At 45.9% G+C, this 27,492-nt stretch overlaps 1 protein-coding gene across 1 annotated transcript in view; it reads right to left on the bottom strand.

Annotated features, from left to right (window-relative positions):
* The window catches only part of LOC140430258 (uncharacterized), a 148,928-nt gene that overhangs the window by 64,796 nt on the left and 56,640 nt on the right, over positions 1-27,492 (bottom strand). Inside the window, exons 24-29 of the mRNA XM_072517685.1 lie at positions 26,229-26,468; positions 23,005-23,161; positions 18,117-18,245; positions 16,190-16,337; positions 10,004-10,047; positions 5,645-9,517 (exon numbers count right to left, since the gene is read on the bottom strand). Of these exons, the coding sequence (XP_072373786.1) occupies positions 5,645-9,517; positions 10,004-10,047; positions 16,190-16,337; positions 18,117-18,245; positions 23,005-23,161; positions 26,229-26,468 (4,591 nt within the window). The remainder of the gene's footprint in view (positions 1-5,644; positions 9,518-10,003; positions 10,048-16,189; positions 16,338-18,116; positions 18,246-23,004; positions 23,162-26,228; positions 26,469-27,492) is intronic.

The following is a 27,492-nucleotide window of genomic DNA, read 5'->3' as shown; positions in this document are numbered from 1 at the left end:
GTGGGGTGTGAAGAGCTGTACTTACAGGATGTGGGATGTGAAGAGCTGTACTTTCAGGATGTGGGGTGTGAAGAGCCGTACTTACAGGATGTGGGGGGTGAAGAGCTGTACTTACAGGATGTGGGGTGTGAAGAGCTGTACTTTCAGGATATGGGATGTGAAGAGCTGTTTGTACAGGATGTGGGGCGTGAAGAGCTGTACTTGCAGGATGTGGGATGTGAAGAGCTGTACTTACAGGATGTGGGGCGTGAAGAGCTGTTTTTACAGGATGTGGGATGTGAAGAGCTGTACTTACAGGATGTGGAATGTGAAGAGCTGTACTTACAGGATATGGGTTGTGAAGAGCCGTACTTACAGGATGTGGGGCGTGAAGAGCTGTACTTTCAGGATGTGGGGCGTGAAGAGCTGTACTTACAGGATGTGGGATGTGAAGAGCTGTACTTACAGGATGTGGGGCGTGAAGAGCCGTACTTACAGGATGTGGGGCGTGAAGAGCTGTTTTTACAGGATGTGGGATGTGAAGAGCTGTACTTTCAGGATGTGGGATGTGAAGAGCTGTTTTTACAGGATGTGGGGCGTGAAGAGCCGTACTTACAGGATGTGGGGCGTGAAGAGCTGTACTTTCAGGATGTGGGGCGTGAAGAGCTGTACTTACAGGATGTGGGATGTGAAGAGCTGTACTTACAGGATGTGGGGCGTGAAGAGCCGTACTTACAGGATGTGGGGCGTGAAGAGCTGTTTTTACAGGATGTGGGATGTGAAGAGCTGTACATTCAGGATGTGGGATGTGAAGAGCTGTTTTTACAGGATGTGGGGTGTGAAGAGCTGTACTTACAGGATGTGGGATGTGAAGAGCTGTACTTTCAGGATGTGGGGTGTGAAGAGCCGTACTTACAGGATGTGGGGGGTGAAGAGCTGTACTTACAGGATGTGGGGTGTGAAGAGCTGTACTTTCAGGATATGGGATGTGAAGAGCTGTTTTTACAGGATGTGGGGTGTGAAGAGCTGTACTTTCAGGATGTGGGGCATGAGGAGCTGTTTTTACAGGATGTGGGGCATGAAGAGCTGTACTTACAGGATGCGGGCTGTGAAGAGCTGTACTTTCAGGATGTGGGGCGTGAAGAGCTGTACTTACAGGATGTGGGATGTGAATAGCTGTACTTACAGGATGTGGGATGTGAAGAGCTGTACTTACAGGATGTGGGATGTGAAGAGCTATACTTACAGGATGTGGGGTGTGAAGAGCCGTACTTACAGGATGTGGGGTCTGAAGAGCTGTTTTTACAGGATGTGGGGTGTGAAGAGCTGTTTTTACAGGATGTGGGGTGTGAAGAGCTGTTTTTACAGTATGTGGGGTGTGAAGAGCTCTTTTTACAGGATGCGGGCTGTGAAGAGCTGTACTTACAGGATGTGGGATGTGAAGAGCTGTACTTACAGGATGTGGGGTGTGAAGAGCCGTACTTACAGGATGTGGGGTCTGAAGAGCTGTTTTTACAGGATATGGGGTGTGAAGAGCTGTTTTTACTGGATATGGGGGGTGAAGAGCTGTACTTACAGGATGTGTGGTCTGAAGAGCTGTTCTTACAGGATATGGGACGTGAAGAGCCGTACTCACAGGATGTGGGGCGTAAAGAGCTGTACTTACAGGATATGGGATGTGAAGAGCTGTTTTTACAGGATGTGGGGCGTGAAGAGCTGTACTTTCAGGATGTGGGGTCTGAAGAGCTGTTTTTACAGGATGTGGGATGTGAAGAGCTGTACTTACAGGATGTGGGGTCTGAAGAGCCGTACTTACAGGATGTGGGGTCTGAAGAGCTGTTTTTACAGGATGTGGGGGGGGGGGGGGTGAAGAGCTGTACTTACAGGATGTGGGGTGTGAAGAGCTGTACTTTCAGGATGTGGGATGTGAAGACCCGTACTTACAGGATGTGGGGTCTGAAGAGCTGTTTTTACAGGATGTGGGATGTGAAGAGCTGTACTTACAGGATGTGTGGTCTGAAGAGCTGTCCTTATAGGATATGGGATGTGAAGAGCCGCACTTACAGGATGTGGGGTGTGAAGAGCTGTACTTACAGGATGCGGGCTGTGAAGAGCTGTACTTACAGGATGTGGGGTCTGAAGAGCTGTCCTTACTGGATGTGGGATGTGAAGAGCTGTACTTACTGGATGTGGGGTGTGAAGAGCTGTTTTTACAGGATGTGGGATGTGAAGAGCTGTACTTACAGGATGTGGGATGTGAAGAGCTGTTTTTACAGGATATGGGATGTGAAGAGCTGTACTTACAGGATGTGGGATGTGATGAGCTGTACTTGCAGGATGTGGGATGTGAAGAGCTGTACTTACAGGATGTGGGGCGTGAAGAGCTGTTTTTACAGGATGTGGGATGTGAAGAGCTGTACTTACAGGATGTGGAATGTGAAGAGCTGTACTTACAGGATATGGGTTGTGAAGAGCCGTACTTACAGGATGTGGGGCGTAAAGAGCTGTACTTTCAGGATGTGGGGCGTGAAGAGCTGTACTTACAGGATGTGGGATGTGAAGAGCTGTACTTACAGGATGTGGGGCGTGAAGAGCCGTACTTACAGGATGTGGGGCGTGAAGAGCTGTTTTTACAGGATGTGGGATGTGAAGAGCTGTACTTTCAGGATGTGGGATGTGAAGAGCTGTTTTTACAGGATGTGGGGCGTGAAGAGCCGTACTTACAGGATGTGGGGCGTGAAGAGCTGTACTTTCAGGATGTGGGGCGTGAAGAGCTGTACTTACAGGATGTGGGATGTGAAGAGCTGTACTTACAGGATGTGGGGCGTGAAGAGCCGTACTTACAGGATGTGGGGCGTGAAGAGCTGTTTTTACAGGATGTGGGATGTGAAGAGCTGTACATTCAGGATGTGGGATGTGAAGAGCTGTTTTTACAGGATGTGGGGTGTGAAGAGCTGTACTTACAGGATGTGGGGGGTGAAGAGCTGTACTTACAGGATGTGGGGTGTGAAGAGCTGTACTTTCAGGATATGGGATGTGAAGAGCTGTTTTTACAGGATGTGGGGTGTGAAGAGCTGTACTTTCAGGATGTGGGGCATGAGGAGCTGTTTTTACAGGATGTGGGGCATGAAGAGCTGTACTTACAGGATGCGGGCTGTGAAGAGCTGTACTTTCAGGATGTGGGGCGTGAAGAGCTGTACTTACAGGATGTGGGATGTGAAGAGCTGTACTTACAGGATGTGGGATGTGAAGAGCTGTTTTTACAGGATGTGGGGTGTGAAGAGCCGTACTTACAGGATGTGGGGCATGAAGAGCTGTACTTTCAGGATGTGGGGTGTGAAGAGCTGTACTTTCAGGATGTTGGGGGTGAAGAGCTGTACTTACAGGATGTGGGGTGTGAAGAGCTGTACTTACAGGATGTGGGGGGTGAAGAGCTGTACTTACAGGATGTGGGATGTGAAGACCCGTACTTACAGGATGTGGGGTCTGAAGAGCTGTTTTTACAGGATGTGGGATGTGAAGAGCTGTACTTACAGGATGTGTGGTCTGAAGAGCTGTCCTTACAGGATATGGAATGTGAAGAGCCGCACTTACAGGATGTGGGGTGTGAAGAGCTGTACTTACAGGATGCGGGCTGTGAAGAGCTGTACTTACAGGATGTGGGGTCTGAAGAGCTGTCCTTACTGGATGTGGGATGTGAAGAGCTGTACTTACTGGATGTGGGGTGTGAAGAGCTGTTTTTACAGGATGTGGGATGTGAAGAGCTGTACTTACAGGATGTGGGATGTGAAGAGCTGTACTTTCAGGATATGGGATGTGAAGATCTGTACTTACAGGATGTGGGGTGTGAAGAGCTGTTTTTACAGGATGCGGGGTGTGAAGAGCTGTTTTTACAGGATGTGGGGCGTGAAGAGCTGTTTTTACAGGATGTGGGGTGTGAAGAGCTGTACTTTCAGGATGTTGGATGTCAAGAGCTGTACTTTCAGGATGTGGGATGTGAAGAGCTGTACTTACAGGATGTGGGGTGTGAAGAGCTGTACTTACAGGATGTGGGGTGTGAAGAGCTGTACTTTCAGGATGTTGGGGGTGAAGAGCTGTACTTACAGGATGTGGGGTGTGAAGAGCTGTACTTACAGGATGTGGGGGTGAAGAGCTGTACTTACAGGATGTGGGGTGTGAAGAGCTGTACTTTCAGGATGTGGGGGGTGAAGAGCTGTACTTACAGGATGTGGGGTGTGAAGAGCTGTACTTTCAGGATGTGGGGGGTGAAGAGCTGTACTTACAGGATGTGGGGTGTGAAGAGCTGTACTTACAGGATGTGGGGTGTGAAGAGCTGTACTTTCAGGATGTTGGGGGTGAAGAGCTGTACTTACAGGATGTGGGGTGTGAAGAGCTGTACTTTCAGGATGTGGGGGGTGAAGAGCTGTACTTCCAGGATGTGGGGTGTGAAGAGCTGTACTTTCAGGATGTGGGGGGTGAAGAGCTGTACTTACAGGATGTGGGGTGTGAAGAGCTGTACTTTCAGGATGTGGGGGGTGAAGAGCTGTACTTACAGGATGTGGGGTCTGAAGAGCTGTACTTACAGGATGTGGGGTGTGTAGAGCTGTAGTTTCAGGATGTGGGGTGTGAAGAGCTTTATATTATATAATGGAAGTTATAATATATGACAGACACAAAGTATCAGAAATATACATTAAGAGCTCACTACCATAGCTCATTGGCAAGAGTTTCCGTGGGCAATTCCAATAGAGATTAAGTAAAAAGAGAGCAGACCTCCACAAAGAAAACATACTGAGCGAGATTCTGATATTTGATCACAGAAATATACTTGTATACAGAAGTCAAATATAGTTCCAGATAGAGAATGCATATGTTTCAGTACTTGGCTAGAGCAGAATGTGGAAAAAAGCTTCAATGGTTATCATAGCAAAGGACTACTGTACAAAAGAGCACAGTACGAAGTCTTACAACACCAGGTTAAAGTCCAACAGGTTTGTTTCGATGTCACTAGCTTTCGCGCAACAATCACCAGGCAGGAATGTTCCCTTCCAGTCGGGGAACATTTCAGCAGTCAAGGGCATTCAGCCTCTGATCTCCGGGTAAGCGTTCTCCAAGGCGGCCTTCAGGACCCGCGACAACGCAGAATCGCTGAGCAGAAACTTATAGCCAAGTTCCGCACACATGAGTGCGGCCTCAACCGGGACCTGGGATTCATGTCACATTACATTCATCCCCCACCATCTGGCCTGCGAAATCCTACCAACTGTCCTGGCTTGGTACAATTCACACCTCTTAAACCTGGGGTTACCCCATCTCTGGATCTGTAAAGATTTAATCACCTGCTAATGCTCGCATTCCTAGCATTGTTTGGCATCTTTGAATTTGTCTATATATGTGTTTCTGGAACAGACCTCTTCATTCACCTGAGGAAGGAGCAGCGCTCCGAAAGCTAGTGACATCGAAACAAACCTGTTGGACTTTATCCTGGTGTTGTAAGACTTCGTACTGTGCTCACCCCAGTCCAACGCCGGCATCTCCACATCATGTACAAAAGAGAGAGAAGAAAGAAAACACAATAAACGGCTTTAGTCTTTTGGAATAGGCAGGAAGTAATTTTCTAAATAGCATGATTAATATAGCATATTTTAAGAATGAACACACTTACCAGGTGACAGCATTTTCCCATTTACACTGCAGGAGCAAATTGTTGAAGGTAAAGAGGTAGCCGATGTTGTTTCACTTTGTCCTGATGTAGTTTCAGTGGTGAGTGTGCTCAGTGTCGTGACGATTGGTGTTATTGTCGTGGGAAGCTTCAATGGGGCTGTCACAGGAGGGGTTGCAGTCGTAAAGTGAACTATTTTAGTCAAAATAGTCGATGTAGGGGTGATAGTGGTTGATGCTGAAGAAGAAGTTGATGTTGCGGCAGTTGTTGGGGAGATCTTAGTTGTTGCTGAGGAGGGATTTGGTATTGCTGATGTTGTGAGAGTGAATGTTGTTGGTGAGGATGTTGTTATTGTAGAGGTGACTGGTGCCCTTGTTGGTGAGGAAGTAGTTGATGCTGATGTTGTTGTAGGGATGACTGTTGATGTTGTTGGTGAGGAAGTAGTCGATGTTGATATTGTTGTAGGGATGGCTGTTGTTGGTGAGGAAGTAGTCGATGCTGATGTTGTTGTAGGGTTGACTGCTGTTGATGTTTTTGGTGAGGAAGTTGTCGATGCTGATGTTGTTGTAGGGATGACTGTTGTTGATGTTGTTGGTGAGGAAGTAGTCGATGTTGATATTGTTGTAGGGATGACTGTTGTTGGTGAGGAAGTAGTCGATGCTGATGTTGTAGGGATGACTGTTGTTGCTGTTGTTGGTGAGGAAGTAGTCGATGCTGATGTTGTTGTAGGGATGACTGTTGTTGCTGTTGTTGGTGAGGAAGTAGTCGATGCTGATGTTGTTGGTGGGATGACTGTTGTTGATATTGTTGGTGAGGAAGTAGTCGATGCTGATGTTGCTGTCGGGATTACTGTTGTTGATGTTGTTGGTGAGGAAGTAGTCGATGCTGATGTTGTTGTAGGGATGATTGTTGTTGATGGTATTGGTGAGGAAGTTGTCGATGCTGATGTTGTTGTCGGGATTACTGTTGTTGATGTTGTTGGTGAGGAAGTAGTCGATGCTGATGTTGTTGTAGGGATGATTGTTGTTGATGGTATTGGTGAGGAAGTTGTCGATGCTGATGTTGTTGTCGGGATGACTGTTGTTGATGTTGTTGGTGAGGAAGTAGTCGATGTTGATATTGTTGTAGGGATGACTGTTGTTGGTGAGGAAGTAGTCGATGCTGATGTTGTTGTAGGGATGACTGTTGTTGCTGTTGTTGGTGAGGAAGTAGTCGATGCTGATGTTGTTGGTGGGATGACTGTTGTTGATATTGTTGGTGAGGAAGTAGTCGATGCTGACGATGTCGGGATGACTGTTGTTGCTGTTGTTGGTGAGGAAGTAGTCGATGCTGATGTTGCTGTCGGGATTACTGTTGTTGCCGTTGTTGGTGAGGAAGTAGTCGATGCTGATGTTGTTGGTGGGATGACTGTTGTTGCTGGTGTTGGTGAGGAAGTAGTCGATGCTGACGATGTCGGGATGTCTGTTGTTGATGGTATTGGTGAAGAAGTAGTCGATGCTGATGTTGTAGGGATGACTGTTGTTGCTGGTGTTGGTGAGGAAGTAGTCGATGCTGACGATGTCGGGATGACTGTTGTTGATGGTATTGGTGAAGAAGTAGTCGATGCTGATGTTGTTGTCGGGATTACTGTTGTTGCCGTTGTTGGTGAGGAAGTAGTTGATGCTGATGTTGTTGTAGGGATGACTGTTGTTGTTGAGGAAGTAGTCAATGCTGATGTTGTTGTAAGGATGACTGTTGTTGCTGGTGTTGGTGAGGAAGTAGTCGATGCTGACGATGTTGGGATGACTGTTGTTGATGGTGTTGGTGAAGAAGTAGTCGATGTTGATGTTGTCGAGATGACTGTTGTTGCTGTTGTTGGTGAGGAAGTTGTTGATACTGATGTTGTTTCAGGGATGGCTGTTGTTGATATTGGTGAGGAAGTAGTCGATGCTGATGTTGTTGTAGGGACGACTGTTGTTGGTGAGGAAGTAGTCGATGCTGATGTTGTTGTCGGAATGACTGTTGTTGGTGAGGAAGTAGTCGATGCTGTTGTTGTTGTAGGGACGACTGTTGTTGGTGAGGAAGTAGTCGATGCTGATGTTGTTGTAGGGACGACTGTTGTTGGTGAGGAAGTAGTCGATGCTGTTGTTGTTGTAGGGACGACTGTTGTTGGTGAGGAAGTAGTCGATGCTGTTGTTGTTGTAGGGACGACTGTTGTTGGTGAGGAAGTAGTCGATGCTGATGTTGTTGTAGGGACGACTGTTGTTGGTGAGGAAGTAGTCGATGCTGTTGTTGTTGTAGGGATGACTGTTGTTGGTGAGGAAGTAGTCGATGCTGTTGTTGTTGTAGGGACGACTGTTGTTGGTGAGGAAGTAGTCGATGCTGTTGTTGTTGTAGGGACGACTGTTGTTGGTGAGGAAGTAGTCGATGCTGATGTTGTTGTAGGGACGACTGTTGTTGGTGAGGAAGTAGTCGATGCTGTTGTTGTTGTAGGGATGACTGTTGTTGGTGAGGAAGTAGTCGATGCTGTTGTTGTTGTACGGATGACTGTTGTTGGTGAGGAAGTAGTCGATGCTGTTGTTGTTGTACGGATGACTGTTGTTGGTGAGGAAGTAGTCGATGCTTTTGTTGTTGTATGGATGACTGTTGTTGGTGAGGAAGTAATCAATGCTATTGTTGTTGTAGGGATGACTTTTGTTGTTGAGGAAGTCGTCGATACTGATGTTGTTGTAGGAATGGCTTTTGTTTCTGTTGTTGGTGATGAAGAAGTCGTCGATACTGATGTTGTTGTAGGGATGACTGTTGTTTCTGTTGTTGGTGATGAAGAAGTCGTCGATACTGATGTTGTTGTAGGGATGACTGTTGTTGCTGTTGTTGGTGAGGAAGTAGTCGATGCTGATGTTGTTGTAGGGATGACTGTTGTTGGTGAGGAAGTAGTCGATGCCGATGTTGTTGTTGGGATGACTGTTGTTGATGTTGATGAGGAAGTAGTCGATGCTGATGTTGTAGTAGGGACGATTGTTGTCGGTGAGGAAGTAGTTGATGTTGATGTATTTGGAGGGATGACTGTTGTTGATGTTGTTGGTGAGGAAGTAGTCAATGCTGATGTTGTTGTAGGGATGACTGTTGTTGCTGTTATTGGTGAGGAAGTAGTCGATGTTGATGTTGTTGGAGGGATGACCGTTGTTGATGTTGTTGGTGAGGAAGTAGTCGATGCTGATGTTGTTGTCTGAATGACTGTTGTTGATGTTGTTGGTGAGGAAGTAGTTGATGTTGTTGGAGGGATGACTGTATTTGATGTTGTTGGTGATGTAGTAGTTGATGTTGGTGTTGTTGTGGGCATGACTGTTGTTGATGTTTTTGGTGAGGAAGGAGCCAATGTGGATGTTGATGTAGGGATGACTGTTGTTGATGGTGTTGGTGAGGATGTAGTTGATGTTGCTGCTGTTGTCGGAAAGACTGTTGTTGATGGTGAAGTAGTGGTCAATGTGGATTGACTTTGTTCTGATGTAGTTTCTATGGTTTGAGCTGGTGTTGTACTCAATGATGTAGTTGGAGTAGTTGCTGTCTTGCTTGTTAGTGTTTTTTCAGTAGTGACATGCGCTGTCTTTGTTGATGTAGATATTATGGGAATTGTTGTTGAAGTAGTGGTCAGTGTTGTTTCATTTGGTTCTGATGTACTTTTTGTTGTGCTAGTTGTTTTGGGTGGAGATGTTGTTTCAAAGGCCAGTGTTGTACTGGGAATTGCAGAGGTCCTAGGAGTACACGGGTAGACTTTTCTTATTATTGTTCCATTCACACCGCATACTGCCTCGATGCATCCCCCAATGCCGTCTGTTGTATGGTAGATAATATCACCTTCATGGAAGGTTTTTCCATCATAAATGCAGGTGCACGCTGACAAGAAAAAAAAAGACATAGAGTCATAATTTAAAAATACTAAATAGCGTCTTGAGAATGATGCACCATTCTATGAGATCATGGCTGATTTGTGGCCAAATTCATATACCTACTTTTGTTCCAGATCCCTTATTACCTTCTGTTATCGTAAATTTATCAATGTCAGGTTTAAAATTTACAATTTACCCAGCATCAACAGCTGTTTATAGAAGCGATTTCCAAAATTCTACTAGCATTCTTTGGCTGTACAAAACTTTCCTAAATTCCATCTAGGATGCCGTAAATCTAGTTTTCTGGTTAAGTAATCTAGCCTGGATTCCCAAATCTGTGGAAAGACCTTTTCTTTATCTGCCATGTTGCTTCCCTATAAAATCTTGAAAGCATTGATTGTCAAATGAAAAGGAATCAACAACATTCTATGAAATAGCTTATTCTTAAAATAATAAAATATCTGAGAAGAGTATATTATGCAGAAGAACCTACCTGATTTGTCATAGGTGCACTCAACTTCACTGTTTTTGCACTTGCTAAAATAATAAATACAAAATGTTGGTTACTTATTTTCAATTTCTTGGAGTACTTTAGTTTAATAAAATACATCAAGTTACTTGGCTTTAGTTTTCGTCATAGTTTTAAATTGTGATTTTATATACATATATATATAGAAAGCATGGAATGAGACCACATTTGAAGGAGATCGTTGGTTGACCTTGAACTGATAATCTTATAGTTGTTAACTAGAGCACTGACCAACTCAACCAATTAGTGGGTGAAATTCTGTGCTTGGGAGACGCAGGGTGAATTTTCCGCCAGTGGGATTCTTTGTTTTGCCGACAACACACCCCTGCACGCAGGTTTCCTGGCGGCATGTGAGTGCTCACAATGGGAAATCCCATTGGCCAATGGTGGGAAAATCCTGCTGCCAGCGACGGCACGCCGCCGAGAAAGACACGGCCGGGGAGGCGGACAATTCGCCCCTAAGTATTGGCGCCGGGACTGAATTGCTGTGTGGTTCACGTTCCCGTTCGGGACACTATTTGTGGAGCAAATCGGGACATGTTAATGGACCAGCACTCTGCCCAATATGAATCCAGAGGAATTCTCATTCCCACTGGTATCGGATTTGCCAGGGCCAGACTTGGTGCTGGAGCGCTTAACAAGCTGAAGCTGCTATAAGCACTCCATTCCCGATACACTCTCACTCCAGTCCAAGAATATGGCTCAGCGAAGCCCAGCACCATGCTTCACCGAGTCAGAAAACAACAAAGAACAAAGAAAGTACAGCACAGGAACAGGCCGTTCGGCCCTCCAAGCCTGTGCCGACCATGCTGCCCGTCTAAGCTAAAATCTTCTGCACTTCCAGGGTCCGTATCCCTCTATTCCCATCCTATTCATGTATTTGTCAAGATGCCCCTTAAATGTCACTATCGTCACTGCTTCCACCACCTCCTCCGGCAGCGAGTTCCAGGCACCCACTACCCTCTGTGTAAAAAAACTTGCCTCGTACATCTCCTCTAAACCTTGCCCCTCGCACCGTAAACCTATGCCCCCTTGTAATTGACTCCTCTACCCTGGGAAAAAAGCCCCTGACTATCCACTCTGTCGATGCCCCTCAGAATTTTGTAGACCTCTATCAGGTCGCCCCTCAACCTCCGTCGTTCAAGAGAGAACAAACTAAGTTTATTCAACGTCTCCTCATAGCTAATGCCCCATACTCCTCAAACTCAATGCCCCGGCCAATGAAGGCAAGCATGCCGTATGCCTTCTTGACTACCTTCTCCATTTGTGTTGCCCTTTTCAGTGACCTGTGGACCTGTACACCTAGATCTCTCTGACTGTCAGTACTCTTGAGGGTTCTACCATTCATTGTATATTCTCTAGCTGCATTTGACCTTCCAAAATGCATTACCTCACATTTGTCTGGATTAAACTCCATCTGCCATCTCTCCGCCCAAGTCTCCAAATGATCTAAATCCTGCTGTATCCTCTGACAGTCCTCATTGCTATCCGCAATTCTACCAACCTTGTGTCGTCTGCAAACTTACTAATCAGACCAGTTACATTTTCCTCCAAATCACTTATATATACTACGAACAGCAAAGGTCCCAGCACTGATCCCTGTGGAACACCACTAGTCACAGCCCTCCAATCAGAAAAGCACCCTTCCATTGCTACTCTCTGCCTTCTATGACCTAGCCAGTTCTGTATCCATCTTGCCAGCTCACCCCTGATCCCGTGTAACTTCACCTTTTGTACCAGTCTGCCATAAGGGACCTTGTCAAAGGACTTACTGAAGTCCATATAGACAAAACAACTGCCCACACCTCCGTCACATCCCATCCTGCACCAAACCTCAACACCTGCACCTGCACCAAACCTCAGTCACCAGCTGCAGACCCTGCATGTAATTCACCTCCATGCATCACACCATGTACTTTATGTTCCACTAAGAAAAGGCAGCCCAGAGTAGGAGAAGACCTCAATTGGCGTCCCAGACCAGATCTCTCACTATCACAAGCAGAGGGTGATGGGATTTCCCAGGGAAGTGCAGGAGATGGCTGGCGTCTGTAGTGGAAGCCTTGGATCAAAAGGTCATAGGCATGGGTCAAGACGTCCAAGGCATGGGGCACACTGTGCGGTCGTGGTTGAGGCTCAGGACAGGGGAGCCCAGTCACAGACAGTCATGTACCGGGCCCACATGGACAATGCTGCAGCATTCCAGAGTTTGGCCAATTTACAAAGGGTCATGTCTGAGGGAGTTGAGAGCATTGGCCAGGTACTGACTGACCTGGGTTAGTCACAGAGGGACATGGCCGAGGCAGTTAGGAACATGACTCACTCACTGTGGGACGTGGCCAGTCTCAGTGCTGGTTGAGGGCATCGAGACCCGTATTAAGACAAGGGTGGGCCTCCAAGCCTGGCAGCGCAAGGTGGCGGTGGAGCTTCCGGAGCTCACTCCAGCCTCACCTTTATCCTGGGGACCTTCAAACATGCTGAGGGAGGAGAAAGTGATGGGCCCATGGTGGCCCCCCTCAGCGCTTCTGAATCTCCCCCACCTGACATTGGCATGTCTGATGGGCAGCGGGCAGAACAGGGTGGCACCTCATCACCTGTGACACCCAAAGGTCGGCCGGGTCCATCCAGGTCAGGCCCTCCAGAGGTCAGCAGCCAAAGGTATCTCAGGTCAGAGGCTGAGATACATTTAAATGCATATAAATACCAGTTTTGCATGCCGCTGCCGACGAGGGGTGCAAACCTCATTATTGCCACCAGCAGGGGACCAGACTGTGGCACCCAAATTGGTACGGGCGCGGACCTAGATTTTGGCCAGATGCCCAATTCTCCATCTGATTGTTGTTCACATTTGCGGCTAGATAGATACCCATTGTATGATTTCTACTGTTGTGGTGGGCTTCTTCCAGCTAACCACCTGAGACCCAGGGACAGGTTACAATGGTTTATTCATGATTCAAGCATGGAGCGAACTAGCCCAGATAAATTTCCAGAGGAATATTCTCCTCTTCTATCACACAGCTTTAACACAGTAATCACAGGGAGAGCATTCCAAGATAACTCAATTCCAAATCACAGAAACAGACTGCTTATTCAGTTCATCAGTACATAGAGCATTGTTTTAAAATTCCAATCTTGCCTATGTAGATTTATTATAAAACCTTCTCCCAAAGCCTGTCTGTAAACTTCTAGCTAGGAACTGTCTGTTTTTCTAACAAGCAAACAACCTTGCTGGCAAGTTCTGCTGAAATCAGGACCTTGAGGCCCTAACATCAGTATTTGACTAGCATGTGATTTTACTTCACTGCAGGGGTGTTAGATCTATTACCCCTTTTACAAACCTTTTCATTCAACTTACACTACAAAATTTTGGTTTTGAACACAAGTGGTGATCCAGGTGCTATTTTTGCTCGATCCTGTGCTAATTTGGGAAATCAGCTGCTTGTCAACAAATGTAACACCTGACATAAACCAGCGCGATTGTGCAGCATTTTGTAAGTTTTGTTTTAATTTTGCTTTATAAAATATTTCTTTATCTTGATATAATTAAATGTGGTAACCTGTTTAATACAGCTGAATTATTTTAAGGTCGGCCAATTAAACAAGCTTAAAGAAACTGAGGGAAAAATTATAAAGGGGCAGCCTCTTAAAGGGATACTGGCCGAAATAAAAACAAAGAGCAAATTAAACTTAAAACATCAAACCAAAAGGTGATTATAAGGATCGATAAAGCACCCGAGACCCTGCGATGCCCACAGAGCACAGAGTGCTTCATACAGCTAAAAATATATTTATCACAAAAAAATAATTAATCAAGTGTCCAGTTCACACCTGTGAGTAACTGTTCCTCTAAATGATTTAGAAATGTAATAAAGAACCATTTGTTAATTATACTGGTGCCCAGTAGTAAGTAAATTAAAATGAATCGTTAGAAGCTTTTCAAAAATTTGTAGAATAGAAATCTTGTACAAAAAGGAGCCGAGAGCCTCGTCAAAAGCCCAAAATAGCATAGTTAGATGAAAAGTACAATTTTGATTAAATTGATCTGGGAGGAGGCCACATTTGTGGTTGGGACCAGCTTCCGGCACAATGTTTTCAAAAACTAGCACAGAGGATGGTAGGAAGTTGACTTGTGCTGGATGTAATATTGCCATTGATCTGTTTGCTGGTTTGGTTAATTTGTGGCAAATTGTGCTAAAGAAACGATGCAGCCAAATAGAAATATCTGAGACTTTGCATTGGGCTGTGAGATTGCTGTATGATATATTGTAACTATTAAAACTTTGAATCCATTTTTTTGTTTAGAATGTTGTATATCAGACTCGTTCTGATAATTGATGTGAATATATCTGAGGATTTAGCCACAAGTGTTAGTGTAATCCTTCCATTTTTTGCATAACACAAATCAGAATATAGTACAATTCTCTTGTTGTGGCACGGTTGCGGCGATTTTCCCGCCCGGCGCGGGGCTCAGAGAATCGCCCCCTTACTCTCCATTCAGTGGAAATAGTTTCTCTCTATCTCCATTATCTCTCCCCTTTGAAGTCTTAAAACCTCAATCAAATCATTGCTAAATCTTCAAATTTCTAGAGAATATAACCTAGCTTGTGTAATAGAAATCAGTAATATTCAGTAAGTTATTGTAATACTCTTGCTTACGAAGAAATTCTCAGTTACACCAGTATGGCTATTATATATTTGTGCAATTGCAGTGAGTTTTCTCCACCCAGTCAAATTTCCCACCACTATTGCTTTATCTTCTTTCCCTCTTCCTTCCTCACTTCACACAAGCGGAACTGCCTGATTCTCCAGATTTCTTACACAACAGATGCTGGTCCGAAACAATGAGCAGCGGTAATCAGCTGCAAGACACCCAAGCCCTGATATTTCAGTCCCATTGGCCATGGGCACAAATCCTACAATGGCAGCTAACTCTCACAAGATTCAAAAAATGGGATTTATGCTGGCGAAAACTCAGAACACAATTGCCTGGATTCTCCGTCTCTGCGTCTAAGTGCTGACGCCAACGGAGGATCGGTGGTGTTTCATGATGGAAAAATCAGTGCCATACTCGCATTGATTCCGCTACCAGTGAGAGGCTAGCACTGGCGCTGCATGAAACACCTGCAGAACGCGCAAAATGTGGTGGGAGAATCGCCGGGTCTGTGCTGGACATGCGCAGGGCTGAAAAGCTGCAACCACGCGTACGCCTACAACGTCCACACACGCAACAATCGTGCTCAAAAAGGTGGCAGCAGTTGTGCTGGACTGCGTCCCCATCCACCCCGACCCCACAAATCACCTCCTGGCCAAACACCACTACTCCACCCATCCCTGGCAGAAACCTCACGGCCAGCGGCATGGCTCTCGGCGGAGTATGGCGGTGCTGGACACTGTCCGCACGCCATCTCTCTATCTCTGCAGCCGCCACGCCAGGCTCATGACCGCTGAAACCGCACGTGGCCTATGCTGTCGGGAACTCGGTCCATCAGAGGCGAAGCATCGCAGATGGGCCTGATAGTTATATTCAAACGGAGTTGCGACTGCACGTGGCGCACGTCTTGATGACGCCGATTTGGTGGGGGCAGAGCATTCGCGACCGGCGTCAAGCCGGTGCCTGCCGTGATTTTGGCATTCTGAGCTATTCTCTACCCGATTGCTGTTCCCGATTTTGGTGTCGGGCAACGGAGAGTCCCGCCCAATGTTGCTGAGCCTTCCCCACTGACATAATCAGGTTCACATCCAGCAAGGGCTTGAACCTGGTTGTTACGAATTTGAATTAATTTAAATATGTTGAATGCCATTGCTTCCGGGAACGTTAGATGTTCCACGCGTACCCCCCCCCCCCCCCCACCACTGGCAGGAATCACTACTGCATTCCAAAAATGGAAACCAGTCATGATAGCCACGCTGGAGCTCCGAGGCGAGTAAAGCCCCCGGGTGGTGAGGCAAGTGGCTGGGCAGGGCCCATGCTGTGCTTATTCCACTTGATACTGAGTTCTGAAACAGGAATGGTCAACATTGGCCAGCATCGGTTTCTGGTGTGTGGAGCAAAATAAACTCATTCCTCTGCTCCTCAAAAAATGAATAGGACACTATTAATGCAATAATTGTTATCTTAATAATAAATGTAGAAATGTTTATGGTAAAACTTACCATGATTCACAGTTCTGGGTGCTTGGCACATCATGGTCTGGCTCATAATGATTCCCATTGACATAACAGGGGCAGTCATCCAACTTAACACATTCCATTTTATCCTCGTCCAAAATAGGTTCATCATCAGGACAATCTGGATAGCAGCCTATGCAATACAACAATAGTGTTATACTTTGCTCATTCTTTAATAGCAGTCAGTCTACATCAGTGAAATCCTGACAAGTGAACAGTAAAACTCATTTTCTCTCCAACAGATGTATTCACCTATTTAGCAGTAGTTTAGGTTTCAGTGGACACTGTACATTTTACCTGAATAATAGTCGGTGTAAACTTCTTTGTAGATTTGTTATTAGTTAGTGTAACCTGCTGTGTAGATTTGGTTAATAGTCAGTGTAACCTGCTGTGGAGATTTGGTTAATAGTCAGTGTAACCTGCTGTGTAGTTACTGTCATTAGTTAGCGTAACCTGCTGTGTAGTTTCTGTTAAAAGTTGATATATCTGCTGTGCAGTTTCTGTTAATAGTTAGTGTAAACTGCTGTGTAGTTTCTGTTACTAGTCAGTGTAAACTGCTCTGTAGTTTCTGCTAATAGTTGGTATATGTTGTAGACGGAGGCAAAGACTCCATGAGGGGCCAGGCTGACAGGGTACAACTCACTTTATTCCGCACTAGTCACAATAATTACTTCTCTCCACACTCCACTCCCCATAGGGTCTCTTTCCCCTAACTGCTTCCAGGTCAGAGTTTATATTCTGTTGGGAGCTGCTCCAATTTGGTGGAAGCTTTGCCCCCTAGTCACCTGAGTAGCTCATATTCTGAGGTGTAAGAAGGGAACCTTTCTCTGAGCTCCAGCTGCTTCTGGACCTGGTGTGTTATTCTGTATGCTGGTTGCCTTTTCAGACTTTGAAGCCTGGACTACGGCATAGGAGACCGGTGCTACGACCAGCTGGATGGAGAGCAAGAGGAGCCTGTTGCTGCTGCCACGCCTGGGGCTTGTACTTGTTACTGGCTGCCTTTCTGCTTACCAGCTGGGAGTGGAGCACGGGGAAGATTTTGGGTTGGCCCGCTGCCGGGTTGAAGGCGAAGGAGAGCGGACTCGCTTTTGCAGTTTTGGACTGGATGCTTTCCGGAGACCGGATGCCGGAACTGTGAGAGCAGCTGGGCGGTGGCCCAATTGACTACGTGTACTGTTAGCACTGATGTTGGATTTTTTTATTGTTGGGGATTGTATGGTGATTATTTCATTTTTGTTGTGTTTTTTTTGTGCCTAGCAGCTTGGCGCTCACTGGTTGGGGCCCTCCTGCTTCTGTGCATTGGGGGTTGAGGGGTCCCTCCTGGTGCTCGTAAGGTCGTTTGCTGAGGCGTCACACGTGAGGAGCAGGGGCTTGTCCGGGTTGAAGTGGGTAAACAATTCCTCTGACGAGAATGCTGCTTCACCTCGTGAAACACTTTCTGATGTAGGGGACCCCAGTCCTACATCTGTCCCTTCTTCAGTAGTTGGTGGAGCAGACTGAGCAACATGGCCATCCTGGGTATGAACTTCCCGTAATAGTTCGCTATGTTTTTATCTAACCAATCCAGGTGACAGCAATGCTCAAGCCCAATTATCTGGACACAGAAATCTAATACAGTTGTCATTATTTGCTGGATGGTGTCAATATTTAGGCTAATGGATAAACTGTCAATCGATCAGACTGCTCGATATTTCAATTAATTGTTTTGAGGCAGAATGAAAGCACTCGTCTTTTGGATGATCTTCCTCCACCATTAACTGTATAACGAATCTAGTTTTCAACCTCATATCTTAAAGTGAATAAGAAAGCTGTTGTGTAAAATTGACTTTGTTTAACCTGAGTTCTGTAATTTTAGCATGGAAACATTTAATAAAATTAAATTGCATGAGCATATAAATGAGTGAAAAAATACCTTCAAGCTTGGGGATAACCTTGGAGCATGCTCCACCAGGATTTCGGCAGGTTTTCAAACAGGGAATTCCACATGGTGCATAGTGCCATTCACACTTATCATCAGTGTCGTAATAGTCACAAAATAGAGCTGAAAAGACAGATCGTAGCTATTGATTCCTTTCTACTTGTTCGTCAAACATCATGGTGGGTAGATTCTCTTTTAAAAACATTTTTTTTTAGAGTAACCAATTGGTTTATTTTTCAGTTAAGGGGCAATTTACCATGACCAACCCACCTAACCTGCACATCTTTGGGTTGTGGGGGTGAAACCCACGCAGACATGGGGAGAATGTGTAAACTCCACATGGACAATGACCTAGGGCCGGGATTCGAACCTGGGACCTCGGCACCGCTGTCCCAGTGCTACTCACTGCGCCACATGCCGTCCTCTAGATTCTCTTTTTCAATGCCTGGGTGATAATTTGGTGGAGTCAATTGCCTGCCCACATAGATCATGCCTGCCTTTAATTTTATTTAAAATCTACTCCATAGATGTCTTTTAATATAGAGGGTGGAGTTACATTGATGTGAAGTCCACAGAAGTTTAGTTACTTCATGGGTAACTTCTGCAACATTGAAAAAGAGGTAATTCTGCGAAGGGGATTTAAAATGAACTAAAATGATTAAATATATTCAGAAACATTGGCCGGGATTCTCCGCCCCGGCGCACCATATTTCTGCCCCGACCGGCCGGCGGGGTTCTCCGTTTCGCCAGCCGGTCAATGGGTTTCCCATTGTGGGGCAACCTCACGCCGTCGGGAAACCCCTGGGCACCGGCATAACGGAGAATCCCGCCGGCGGAGAATCCCGGCCCTCATTTAATTTATTTTTCTACTGATACAATTATTATTGTTGAACACTGTGCTGAATCTTACTTAAAGCGGGGCACAAGAAGTAGGAGAAGAAGACCATGAGGTCTGTTCCACTAATAAATACGATCGCGGCTCTGATTCCACTCCCCCTCCCCCCCCAGCTCTCCGTATCCCTTAATTCTCTGAGAGATCCAACAATCTGTCTATCCCAGCCTTAAATGAATTGAGTGATGGAGCATCCACGACCCTGGGATGGATAATTCCAAAGATTCACAACCCTTTGAGTGAAGTAATTTCTCCTCAGCTCAGTCCTAAATAATCGTTTCTTCACCCTGAGACAGTTCCCCCCATGTTGTGCATTCCCTGACCAGCACAAACAACCTCTTGGGGTAAGATCTTCCAGCTGGCACGCCGGCGGGATCTTCCAGGTGCACGCCACCACGGATTTCCCGGCAGTGTGGGGTATTTCAATGGGAAATACCATTGACAGTGACAGAACCAGAAGATCCCACCACTAGCCAATGCTAGGCCACCTCCCACTGCTGAGAAACATTCCACAAGGAGGCCAGAGAATCTTGCCCTCAGTGTACACCCTGTCAAGTCCCTCCTGCATGGGGATTGCCTCACTGAGATTGCCTCTCATTACGCTAAACCCCAGAGAATATAAACCCAATTTACTCAGCCTCTCATCAGAGGACAGCCCTCTCATCCCAGGAAGCATACAGTAATCCAGACATGTTCTCACCAAATCCTGTACAATTGTAGCAAGATTTCTTGATTCCTGTAATCCAATCCCCTTGCAATAAAGGGCAACATGTCATTTGGTTTCCGAATTGCTTGTACCTGCATTCTAACATTTGCATACCTAGTACAAGCCACCCCTGGATGGGATTTGATAGTCACATAACAGCACAGCGAGGGCTGGAAAATGCAGCAAGTCACTAAAAAGACCATTAACTGGAAAATCCCACTAGTGCAAGAGACCGTAACATTCCCCCGCAAATCTCTTTGAACATCAACACTTACAAGTTTCACATCTTTTAAAAATAATTCTGTTTTTCTATTCTTACAACCAAAACAAATAACTTCACATTTCCCCACATTATATTCCATCTGCCACCTTCTTGCCAACTTACTTAACCTATTTATAAGTCTTTGAAACCTCTCTATGTCCTGCCCACAGCTTACCTTTCTACCTAGCTTTGTATCATCATCAAAGTTAGGTACATTACTCTGGGCACAATTCAACTAATTAGAAACAAGGTCCATAAGACCATAAGACAGAGGAGCAGAATTAGGCCACTCGGCCCATCGAGTCTGCTCCGCCATTCAATCATAACTATATTTTTCTCATCCCCATTCTCCTGCTTTCTCCCCATAACCCCTGATCCCCTTATTAATCAAGAACCTATCTATCTCTATCTTAAAGAGACTTAGTCCCATAGCGAGCGCATTTAGACGTGTGTTTCCCAGCACTTGCTGCGCCAAGAAACACATGGCTATACAACGCGACCTGCATTGTATAAGGGGCCACTGTGGGGAATGCTCGGCCGAGGCTGCACATAGCCACATTTTGTACACCGAGGAGCTCTGCTCTCCGGACCTCCCCAGTGTAGCGAGAGATCGAGAAGCCATTTTTAAATGGCGTTCCCAAAGTGGCTCTCCCACTTTGCTGCAGAGAACAGTGTCAATCCCCCTCACTATATTGTCCCATAGTACCATTGCATTCTTATGTGCTCTTCCCACTTGAATGACTTCATGTACCACAGTGCCATGGTCAGTCAGTTCATCCAACCTGCAGCCCCAACTCTCATCCAAACAATCTGAAATAATCTCTTACACTCCTTCCCCTGGATCCCCTTCCCGTCCTGGGCTGAAGTCACTCCACCTCACGAGAGAGTGGGCTTTGTTTATGCCCACTCTCTGCTTCCTATCAGTTAACTAACTCTATCTATGCTATATATATATTACCCACATCGCTATGAGCCCTTAACTTGCCTCTTAATCTTTTGTGAGACACCTTATCAAATGCCTTTGGGAAATGAAAGTATGTTCCAGCAGCTGGCTCCCCTTCATCTACCTTACTAGTTACATCCTCAGAAAAACTCGAATAAATTTGTCAAACAGAATTTCCCTTTCGTAAAACCACCTTGACTTGTTCCAAAACCATCTTGACTTGTTCTAATTATACTACAGTTTTCAAAGTGCATTGTCAGGGTTGATATTAGTCTGAAACATGTAATGAAGGTGGACAGATAGACAGTGCTGTGCAAGGTATGAAGGACACTAACATGTTGTGCCAAGACAATGGGGGGTGGCAGGATGCAACAAACTGGTTTGCTACTTCCCCAAGGACATGGATGGAATACTCAGGAAGATGCCATCTTTTGCACACTCACTTTGATTCAGGGTCGATATTGTTTATGGACTGCGGAATCTTAAGGGGCCTGGCTTCTTGGTTGCGGATGGTGGGAGATTCAATAGTGTAAGGGACTAAGACCTCACACTGTATATTTTTGTAAAATATATTATTAATATTGGGTGGCATTTTATCATATTTTTTCAAAGTGTCAGGCTTATACTGAAAACGGCGTGTAGCTTTCCAGATGCACAGCTCAGTTTTCTCTCCAGGTCTTGAGCCTCTCTGAGTATAATCAATGAGTAAGGCGGGGTTTACTCCATCACTTTGGCAGGGTGGGACCTGATATAGCACATACTCAGTTCACTTACTTCAAGATACTCCACAGCAATCAGGGGTCATTTGTAAAGGGAACCCCGATTGGCACTGAAGTGGACTCTACTCCTCCCACCACCACAGATTTACCAGGGTCTCCCCGCACCCTGGACAATCATTGGGGGTTCTCCCCTTGCACAATCTTCAGGGACTCCCCTCCCTGTATAATCATTGGGGGATCCTCTCCGACTGGCATTTCCCGATTCTCTGAATTTTCTGCCTGCATCGTCATTCTCTCTGACGACAAATGCTGGCTGAAATCAACCCCAAAGTCATGGATATTTCTAAAATTAAAAAAAAAAGAAACAAACATCCTTAAACTGGGTGAATCTATGTCTGTCTCTGTCCCCCCAACAAACAGAGCTACCTGGCAGTATCGGGGAAACTCGCACATCGTTATCTCTGAGGAGCCTCAAATCACCCTGTGTGGGCCGCATAGGCCCAATTCAAAGAGAAATATATAAAAACTATCAGCATTTCATAATCCAGGTTAGCCAACAGGAGCCTGCTTGTCTGTTAAGGCCTTCCTTTCAATTCTTAATGATTTGAGACGTTTTAACAATATCGAGAACTCAGATGAGGGAAGCTGGGAAGACAGTGTGGAGAGGTGACAGTCATGTGACATGGGCTTCTGGCTTGTAGTACCAATAATATTGCCTTGCTGAACTGCAAAGCTCAGCCTGCTGTTAACCCTCTATTTGACAGCCAGACAGAAAATAAGCTCTTCCCAGGTTAAACACCTGCCCCATCTACACTGCTTCTGCTAGAGATTCTGCACCATCATCTACTAGACTGATTAATCTTTGCATGCCTATCTTATCTTGTGAAGTCAGCACCACCATTCTTCACCAATCTCCGTGAAGAAATACCTCTTTGCACTTAGATTCTGGACTCTGGAACCCATGTGAAACGCTATTCTTTCCTCTGTAGTTTCTATACTTCAAATCTTTATTTTCTCTGTTCCTCTCTTTACTATCTGAAGGAGAGGGAGATGTTGTAAATTCTCTTTGCATTTTCTGTGAAAATAAACTAGCCCTTTGAGTTCTTCCTATCACAAGTTTGCTGTGGGGTTATTAATAGGCAATTGGATCACACCAAAACAGATGGGTTGGGAAGTATGTCACTGCTTATACAGGGGGAAACAAATCAAAAACACCCTTCTGTTTATGGACAGGTGCTGAGAGGGGGATTTAACAGCACCCCCCCCCGCCCGCCCCCCGTTCCTGTCTGCAACAATAGACAAAAATGGCGTTATATATCCTCCCAAACCCAAAATTGAATGCAAGCAGAATATTACTCACGACAAAATTCAGGGTTTCTCCATGAAATGCATACCCCAACCGTACTGCAGGCCAAAGAGTAAGCAGTTATAGCTGTACACAAACATTCACAGTCTCCACCACTATCACAAGCACATGCATCACGTACGCAGGCCTCATAAAATGGGGTTGGATTGATCTGAAAATAAACACGAGAAAATTCATATAACTGCACCTGCATTCCGAACATTCAGTACCTTTGAACAGAAGGAATGAAAATATTACAGTTCCAAACCAAGCTGACAGATCGCACAAAGGGCAGTGGGTTCACTATTTGGGGAACCTTTCATAGAATGAATTTTCCCAAATTCAAATCATCCCCAATATTTTGAGATACTCCCTGAGCTCAGTCTCTCAAAGGAGAATTTATATAGATTTGTATACATTATAGCACAAGAAGAGACCATTCAGCCCTCAATGCTTCTGTCTCTGCTGGAACTGATTCCTTCTGATCCTTTAGATTCCTCAATTTCAAATCCTTGATTTCAATTTCCACTGCAGCACAGTTGGAAGCCACCAATATCTCAGTGCTGCAGTGACATTCAGACAGACGGCATGAAATCCATACTTGCTGCCATACAGGCTCAGACTTTGCCATCATGGTTGTAGGTCTCAGTGTTCAAAAGGACATGCAGGCTCTTGTTGCAGTCCAGCAATTTGTGATTATTCGGATTGCTACTCTTGTGAGTGCCAGTCTCATTGTGCAGTATGAACCTATTGCCCTCTCTCAGGATGACAGCATTCCTGCTCCCAGCACTACCAGTCCACCACTGCACTTGCTGTTGACTATCAGGTAACCAGTCTGAACCCAGCTCCTCATGGCTCATTGCTACTCAAGGCGACTCTGAGATACTATTTGCAGTTTCCCCAGTTTCCCCCAGTAAAATGCAGTAAAATCCAGAAGCCTTTCATGAACCATGCTGCAGCCACTTGGGTGTGGTGCTGCATGGGAGCACTTGAACAAGCAAAGGCACGCTCAAGACAGGGAATTCACAAGGATGAAGAGCTCCTTTCTGACACAGATACAACTGTAAGGAATTATGGCTCCATGGTTGTCAAGACGTTTTATTGAAATTAGATCTAAGCAGGCACTCTCTGACAGCCTGCCCATGGTGTACAGAACCAGGATTCATCCTCTCTTTCTGCCTCCTGCCAATGTGGCCTCTGGTTCCTGGAACCAACTTATAATGGCTATATTATGGAGTATGCAGAAGACCACCACAAACTTGGACCCGCAATGTGTGCCTGGTGTGTATTGCAGGACATCCTCAGGAGTTCAGGCATTGTAGGTAGTGTGTGAGCAAACTGATTGCTTGCTCCATGATGTTCCAGGTGGCTCTGGTGCCCTCATTATACATGTGTTGCCCTCATGTAGTCGGGTCCCAAATTGGAGACATCAACATTTTGTCCCAAAGAAGCCACCCTCTGCTTCTTTGTGAGGGTTCAAGGACAAAATGAACAACTGACCCCTTCAAAATGAATGTGGCATGGCTGTTGCCAGGACAGCACCAACAGCAAGGGTTTGTTTCCCATTATGGCTGAGGTAGAACTAGAACCTACCTCCTTACCTACCCCTGTTTGATGCAGAGTGGTGCCCATCAACCTATATAACCAAATGTCTCTCTCTCCTTCTCTCTCTCTCTATTATTAACAGAGATGCCTCTGGTCTCTCATGCACTATGGGTAATACCTACCAACCTATCTATAGGCTCAGGTTAAAACTATTGTATGAGAGGTGCAAGATGTGCAATGTATATCTCTATAAATAATAGCTTGTAGGTGCATAAAGACTTGGGGCGTGATTTAACACAGAAAAAACGGAGTCTCAGTTTGGGCATGTAGAGCGGGATCTTTCCTGGCACCTGCAGCACCGAGAACGACCCCGCTATCAAATAGGACTCTGTTGCTTTTCCTGGCCTCGCTCGCTAACACCCCACTGATTTCATTTCCTGCACTGTCAGCTGAGCTCATCAGTGTATGAAGAGATTGGGGCAGTGTTTAAAAATGGCGCCCCAATTTCACAACCCCACCTCGGACACCACACTGTGGCCTCTCCCACTGCCCCAGCTTACCTCTTAGGTGGTCCTCGAGCCCCCCCTCACCCCACCTCTTAAGGGCAAGGCATCCCGAGTCCATCCCTGACACAGGCAACCTAACACCCAGGCACCTTGGCACTGACAGCCTGGCACCCTGGCAGTGCCCCTGCCAGCCTGGCACTTCCAGGGTGGCACTGCCTGGGTGCCAAGGTGGCAGTGGGAGTACCAGGTACCATCCTGCCTGGAGCTCGACCACCCGGGCCTCTGATGGCCTGGGAGAGCCCCCAGGTGCAGTTATGCTTGTTCCATCTGTTGTTAGATCCGTTAGAGCTCGCGAGGCACTCTGAGTGTCACAAATCTCGCGAGAGGCCTCTCATGAGATTTAATGGTCTGTCGTGTCACCAAGTCGAGTGCGAAGAGTCCGTTCGATCGCGCTCTTAGCTTCAGTTCTATCCTTCACTGCCAGACTATCTGAGCTGTAACAGTGGGCAAAGCAAAAGGTTCCCATATTTTTTCAGTGTCAGACTCTGACTGAAAATCACCGTGTAGCTCTCCAGCTGCACAGCCGAGTTTTTAGTCCAGCTCTTGAGCCTGTCTGGCAAAAATATTCAGGGGTATGGTTTATGCCGTCACTGTGGTGGGGGGAGACTGGCTCCACAGAGATTGGGATACCCTTTAAAAAGGGCATCCTGATCAGCACAGAAAGACTCCCCACCCCAAAACCTTTAACATTGGAGTTCTCCACAACAAGCATGGGGGCTCCCTAGAGCATGTTAGCACTGCCAGGTTGCCAACCAGTGCCTTGGAACAGTGTTATCCTTGTCCCTCTACCCCAGGGGGCTATGCTTACCCTTGCGCCCCCGAGCCCTTGCACCCTCTTGCACCCATGGTTGCATCCCCTCGACTGATTCACGTTTTAAAATAGCTGCTGTAAACCTTGCTGACTTGATGTCTCGGTAACGGCAGACATGGGTGTGAAAAAGATTCTGGGATTTTTCCATTTTCTCGGTTGTTAATAGAAAGTTAAGGATATTTTGTACCTTTGCTTTGAAAGATACTCTGCTCTTGGCAACTGTTAAAAGGTCGCCACATTGGAAGATGAAACCATTATTGCTTTCACATACAATTGTTTGAATATAAATCATATCATGAGGTGAAAAGATGCTGTACCTGAGAATTACAAGCTTTGAATGGTTTACTCTTGAGGATACTGCACTGTTTCTGAGCCCATGCATCTCGATGGACGTTAATTGAACAAGGGTCTTTGTTTTTCTTTACATTCATGCAGGCAGGTGACACCTTCCAGCTGTTTCCAAACTCCTCCATGTTTACAACCACCAACTGGTTTCTTGTAGTAAAGTCATTGTGTACATTGCCATCGTAATTTCCACACAATCCACAGATAGTACGCTGTAATACCCAATAAAGGTGACAATGATTAGACTTATTTGTTTCCCCTTTTTGGTGAGGATAGAACTACATACCATATAATTCCTAAGCTATCATAGTGCCTTACGTCAGTCATTATTCATTGACAAACAAATCAAAAAGATTTGCCAGCCCTGTTTTTAGAAAAAACAACATCCCTTTGGCAGACCATTAAAATGGTAACAGTTTGGTTTTGAGTTGTGATTTTTCAGGAATAAACTTCAGCAATGAGCAATCGCATTGTCTGACCAGTGGTTTAGTCCATTGGGGAGGGATTTACCCACCACCCCGCTGCATGGTATTCGGCAGCAGAAGCAGCCTGCCAGTGGGATCCCACCGTTGTCAATGGGATTGCCTGTTAACTGCACATCTCGTCACCGGGAAACCCATGCGCTGGTGTGTGACCGGAATATCATGCCGGCATTACCAGCCGGTAAAACCCTATATTCCCTTTAGTAATTGCTGTACTGGTTCTAAATTTTTCAAATGTATTCAATGTCAGGATATGAATGTTGCTCCCAAGGGCAGCACTTATTGCTTGTCAGAAAGCTGGTACTGTAACTTTTGTGGTAAAAATGCTCCCACAATGCTGTTTGGTCAGGAGTTACAGGATTTTAACCCCCAGTGACCTTTGAAGGGAATGTACAATATTTTCACGCCAGGAGAGTGTATAACTTCAAAGAGAATTTGAAAGTGATAGGGCTGGATTGCTGACGCCAATGAAGGATCCGTGGAAAAATCGGTGCCACACCCCACCAATTCTGCTACCAGTAAGGGGCTAGCATCGGCACCGCATGCACCCATGGAATGCATGGAAAAATGGTGGGAGAATAGCCAGGTCTATGCTGGACACGTGTAGGGCTGACAAGGTTCACCCTCCACACACGCACCGATCGCGCCTGAAAAGATGGCGGCAGTTGTGCTGGACTGTGTACACGTCCACCCTGAACCCACAGCCCACCTCCTGGCCACCCCCGCTACTCCCCCCATTCCTGGCAGAAGCCCC

This window comes from Scyliorhinus torazame, chromosome 10 (assembly GCF_047496885.1).
Source record: "Scyliorhinus torazame isolate Kashiwa2021f chromosome 10, sScyTor2.1, whole genome shotgun sequence".
Lineage (NCBI taxonomy): Eukaryota > Metazoa > Chordata > Chondrichthyes > Carcharhiniformes > Scyliorhinidae > Scyliorhinus > Scyliorhinus torazame.
The sequence above is the reverse complement of the archived record's forward strand: the minus strand, read 5'-3'. Positions and strand labels throughout refer to the sequence as shown.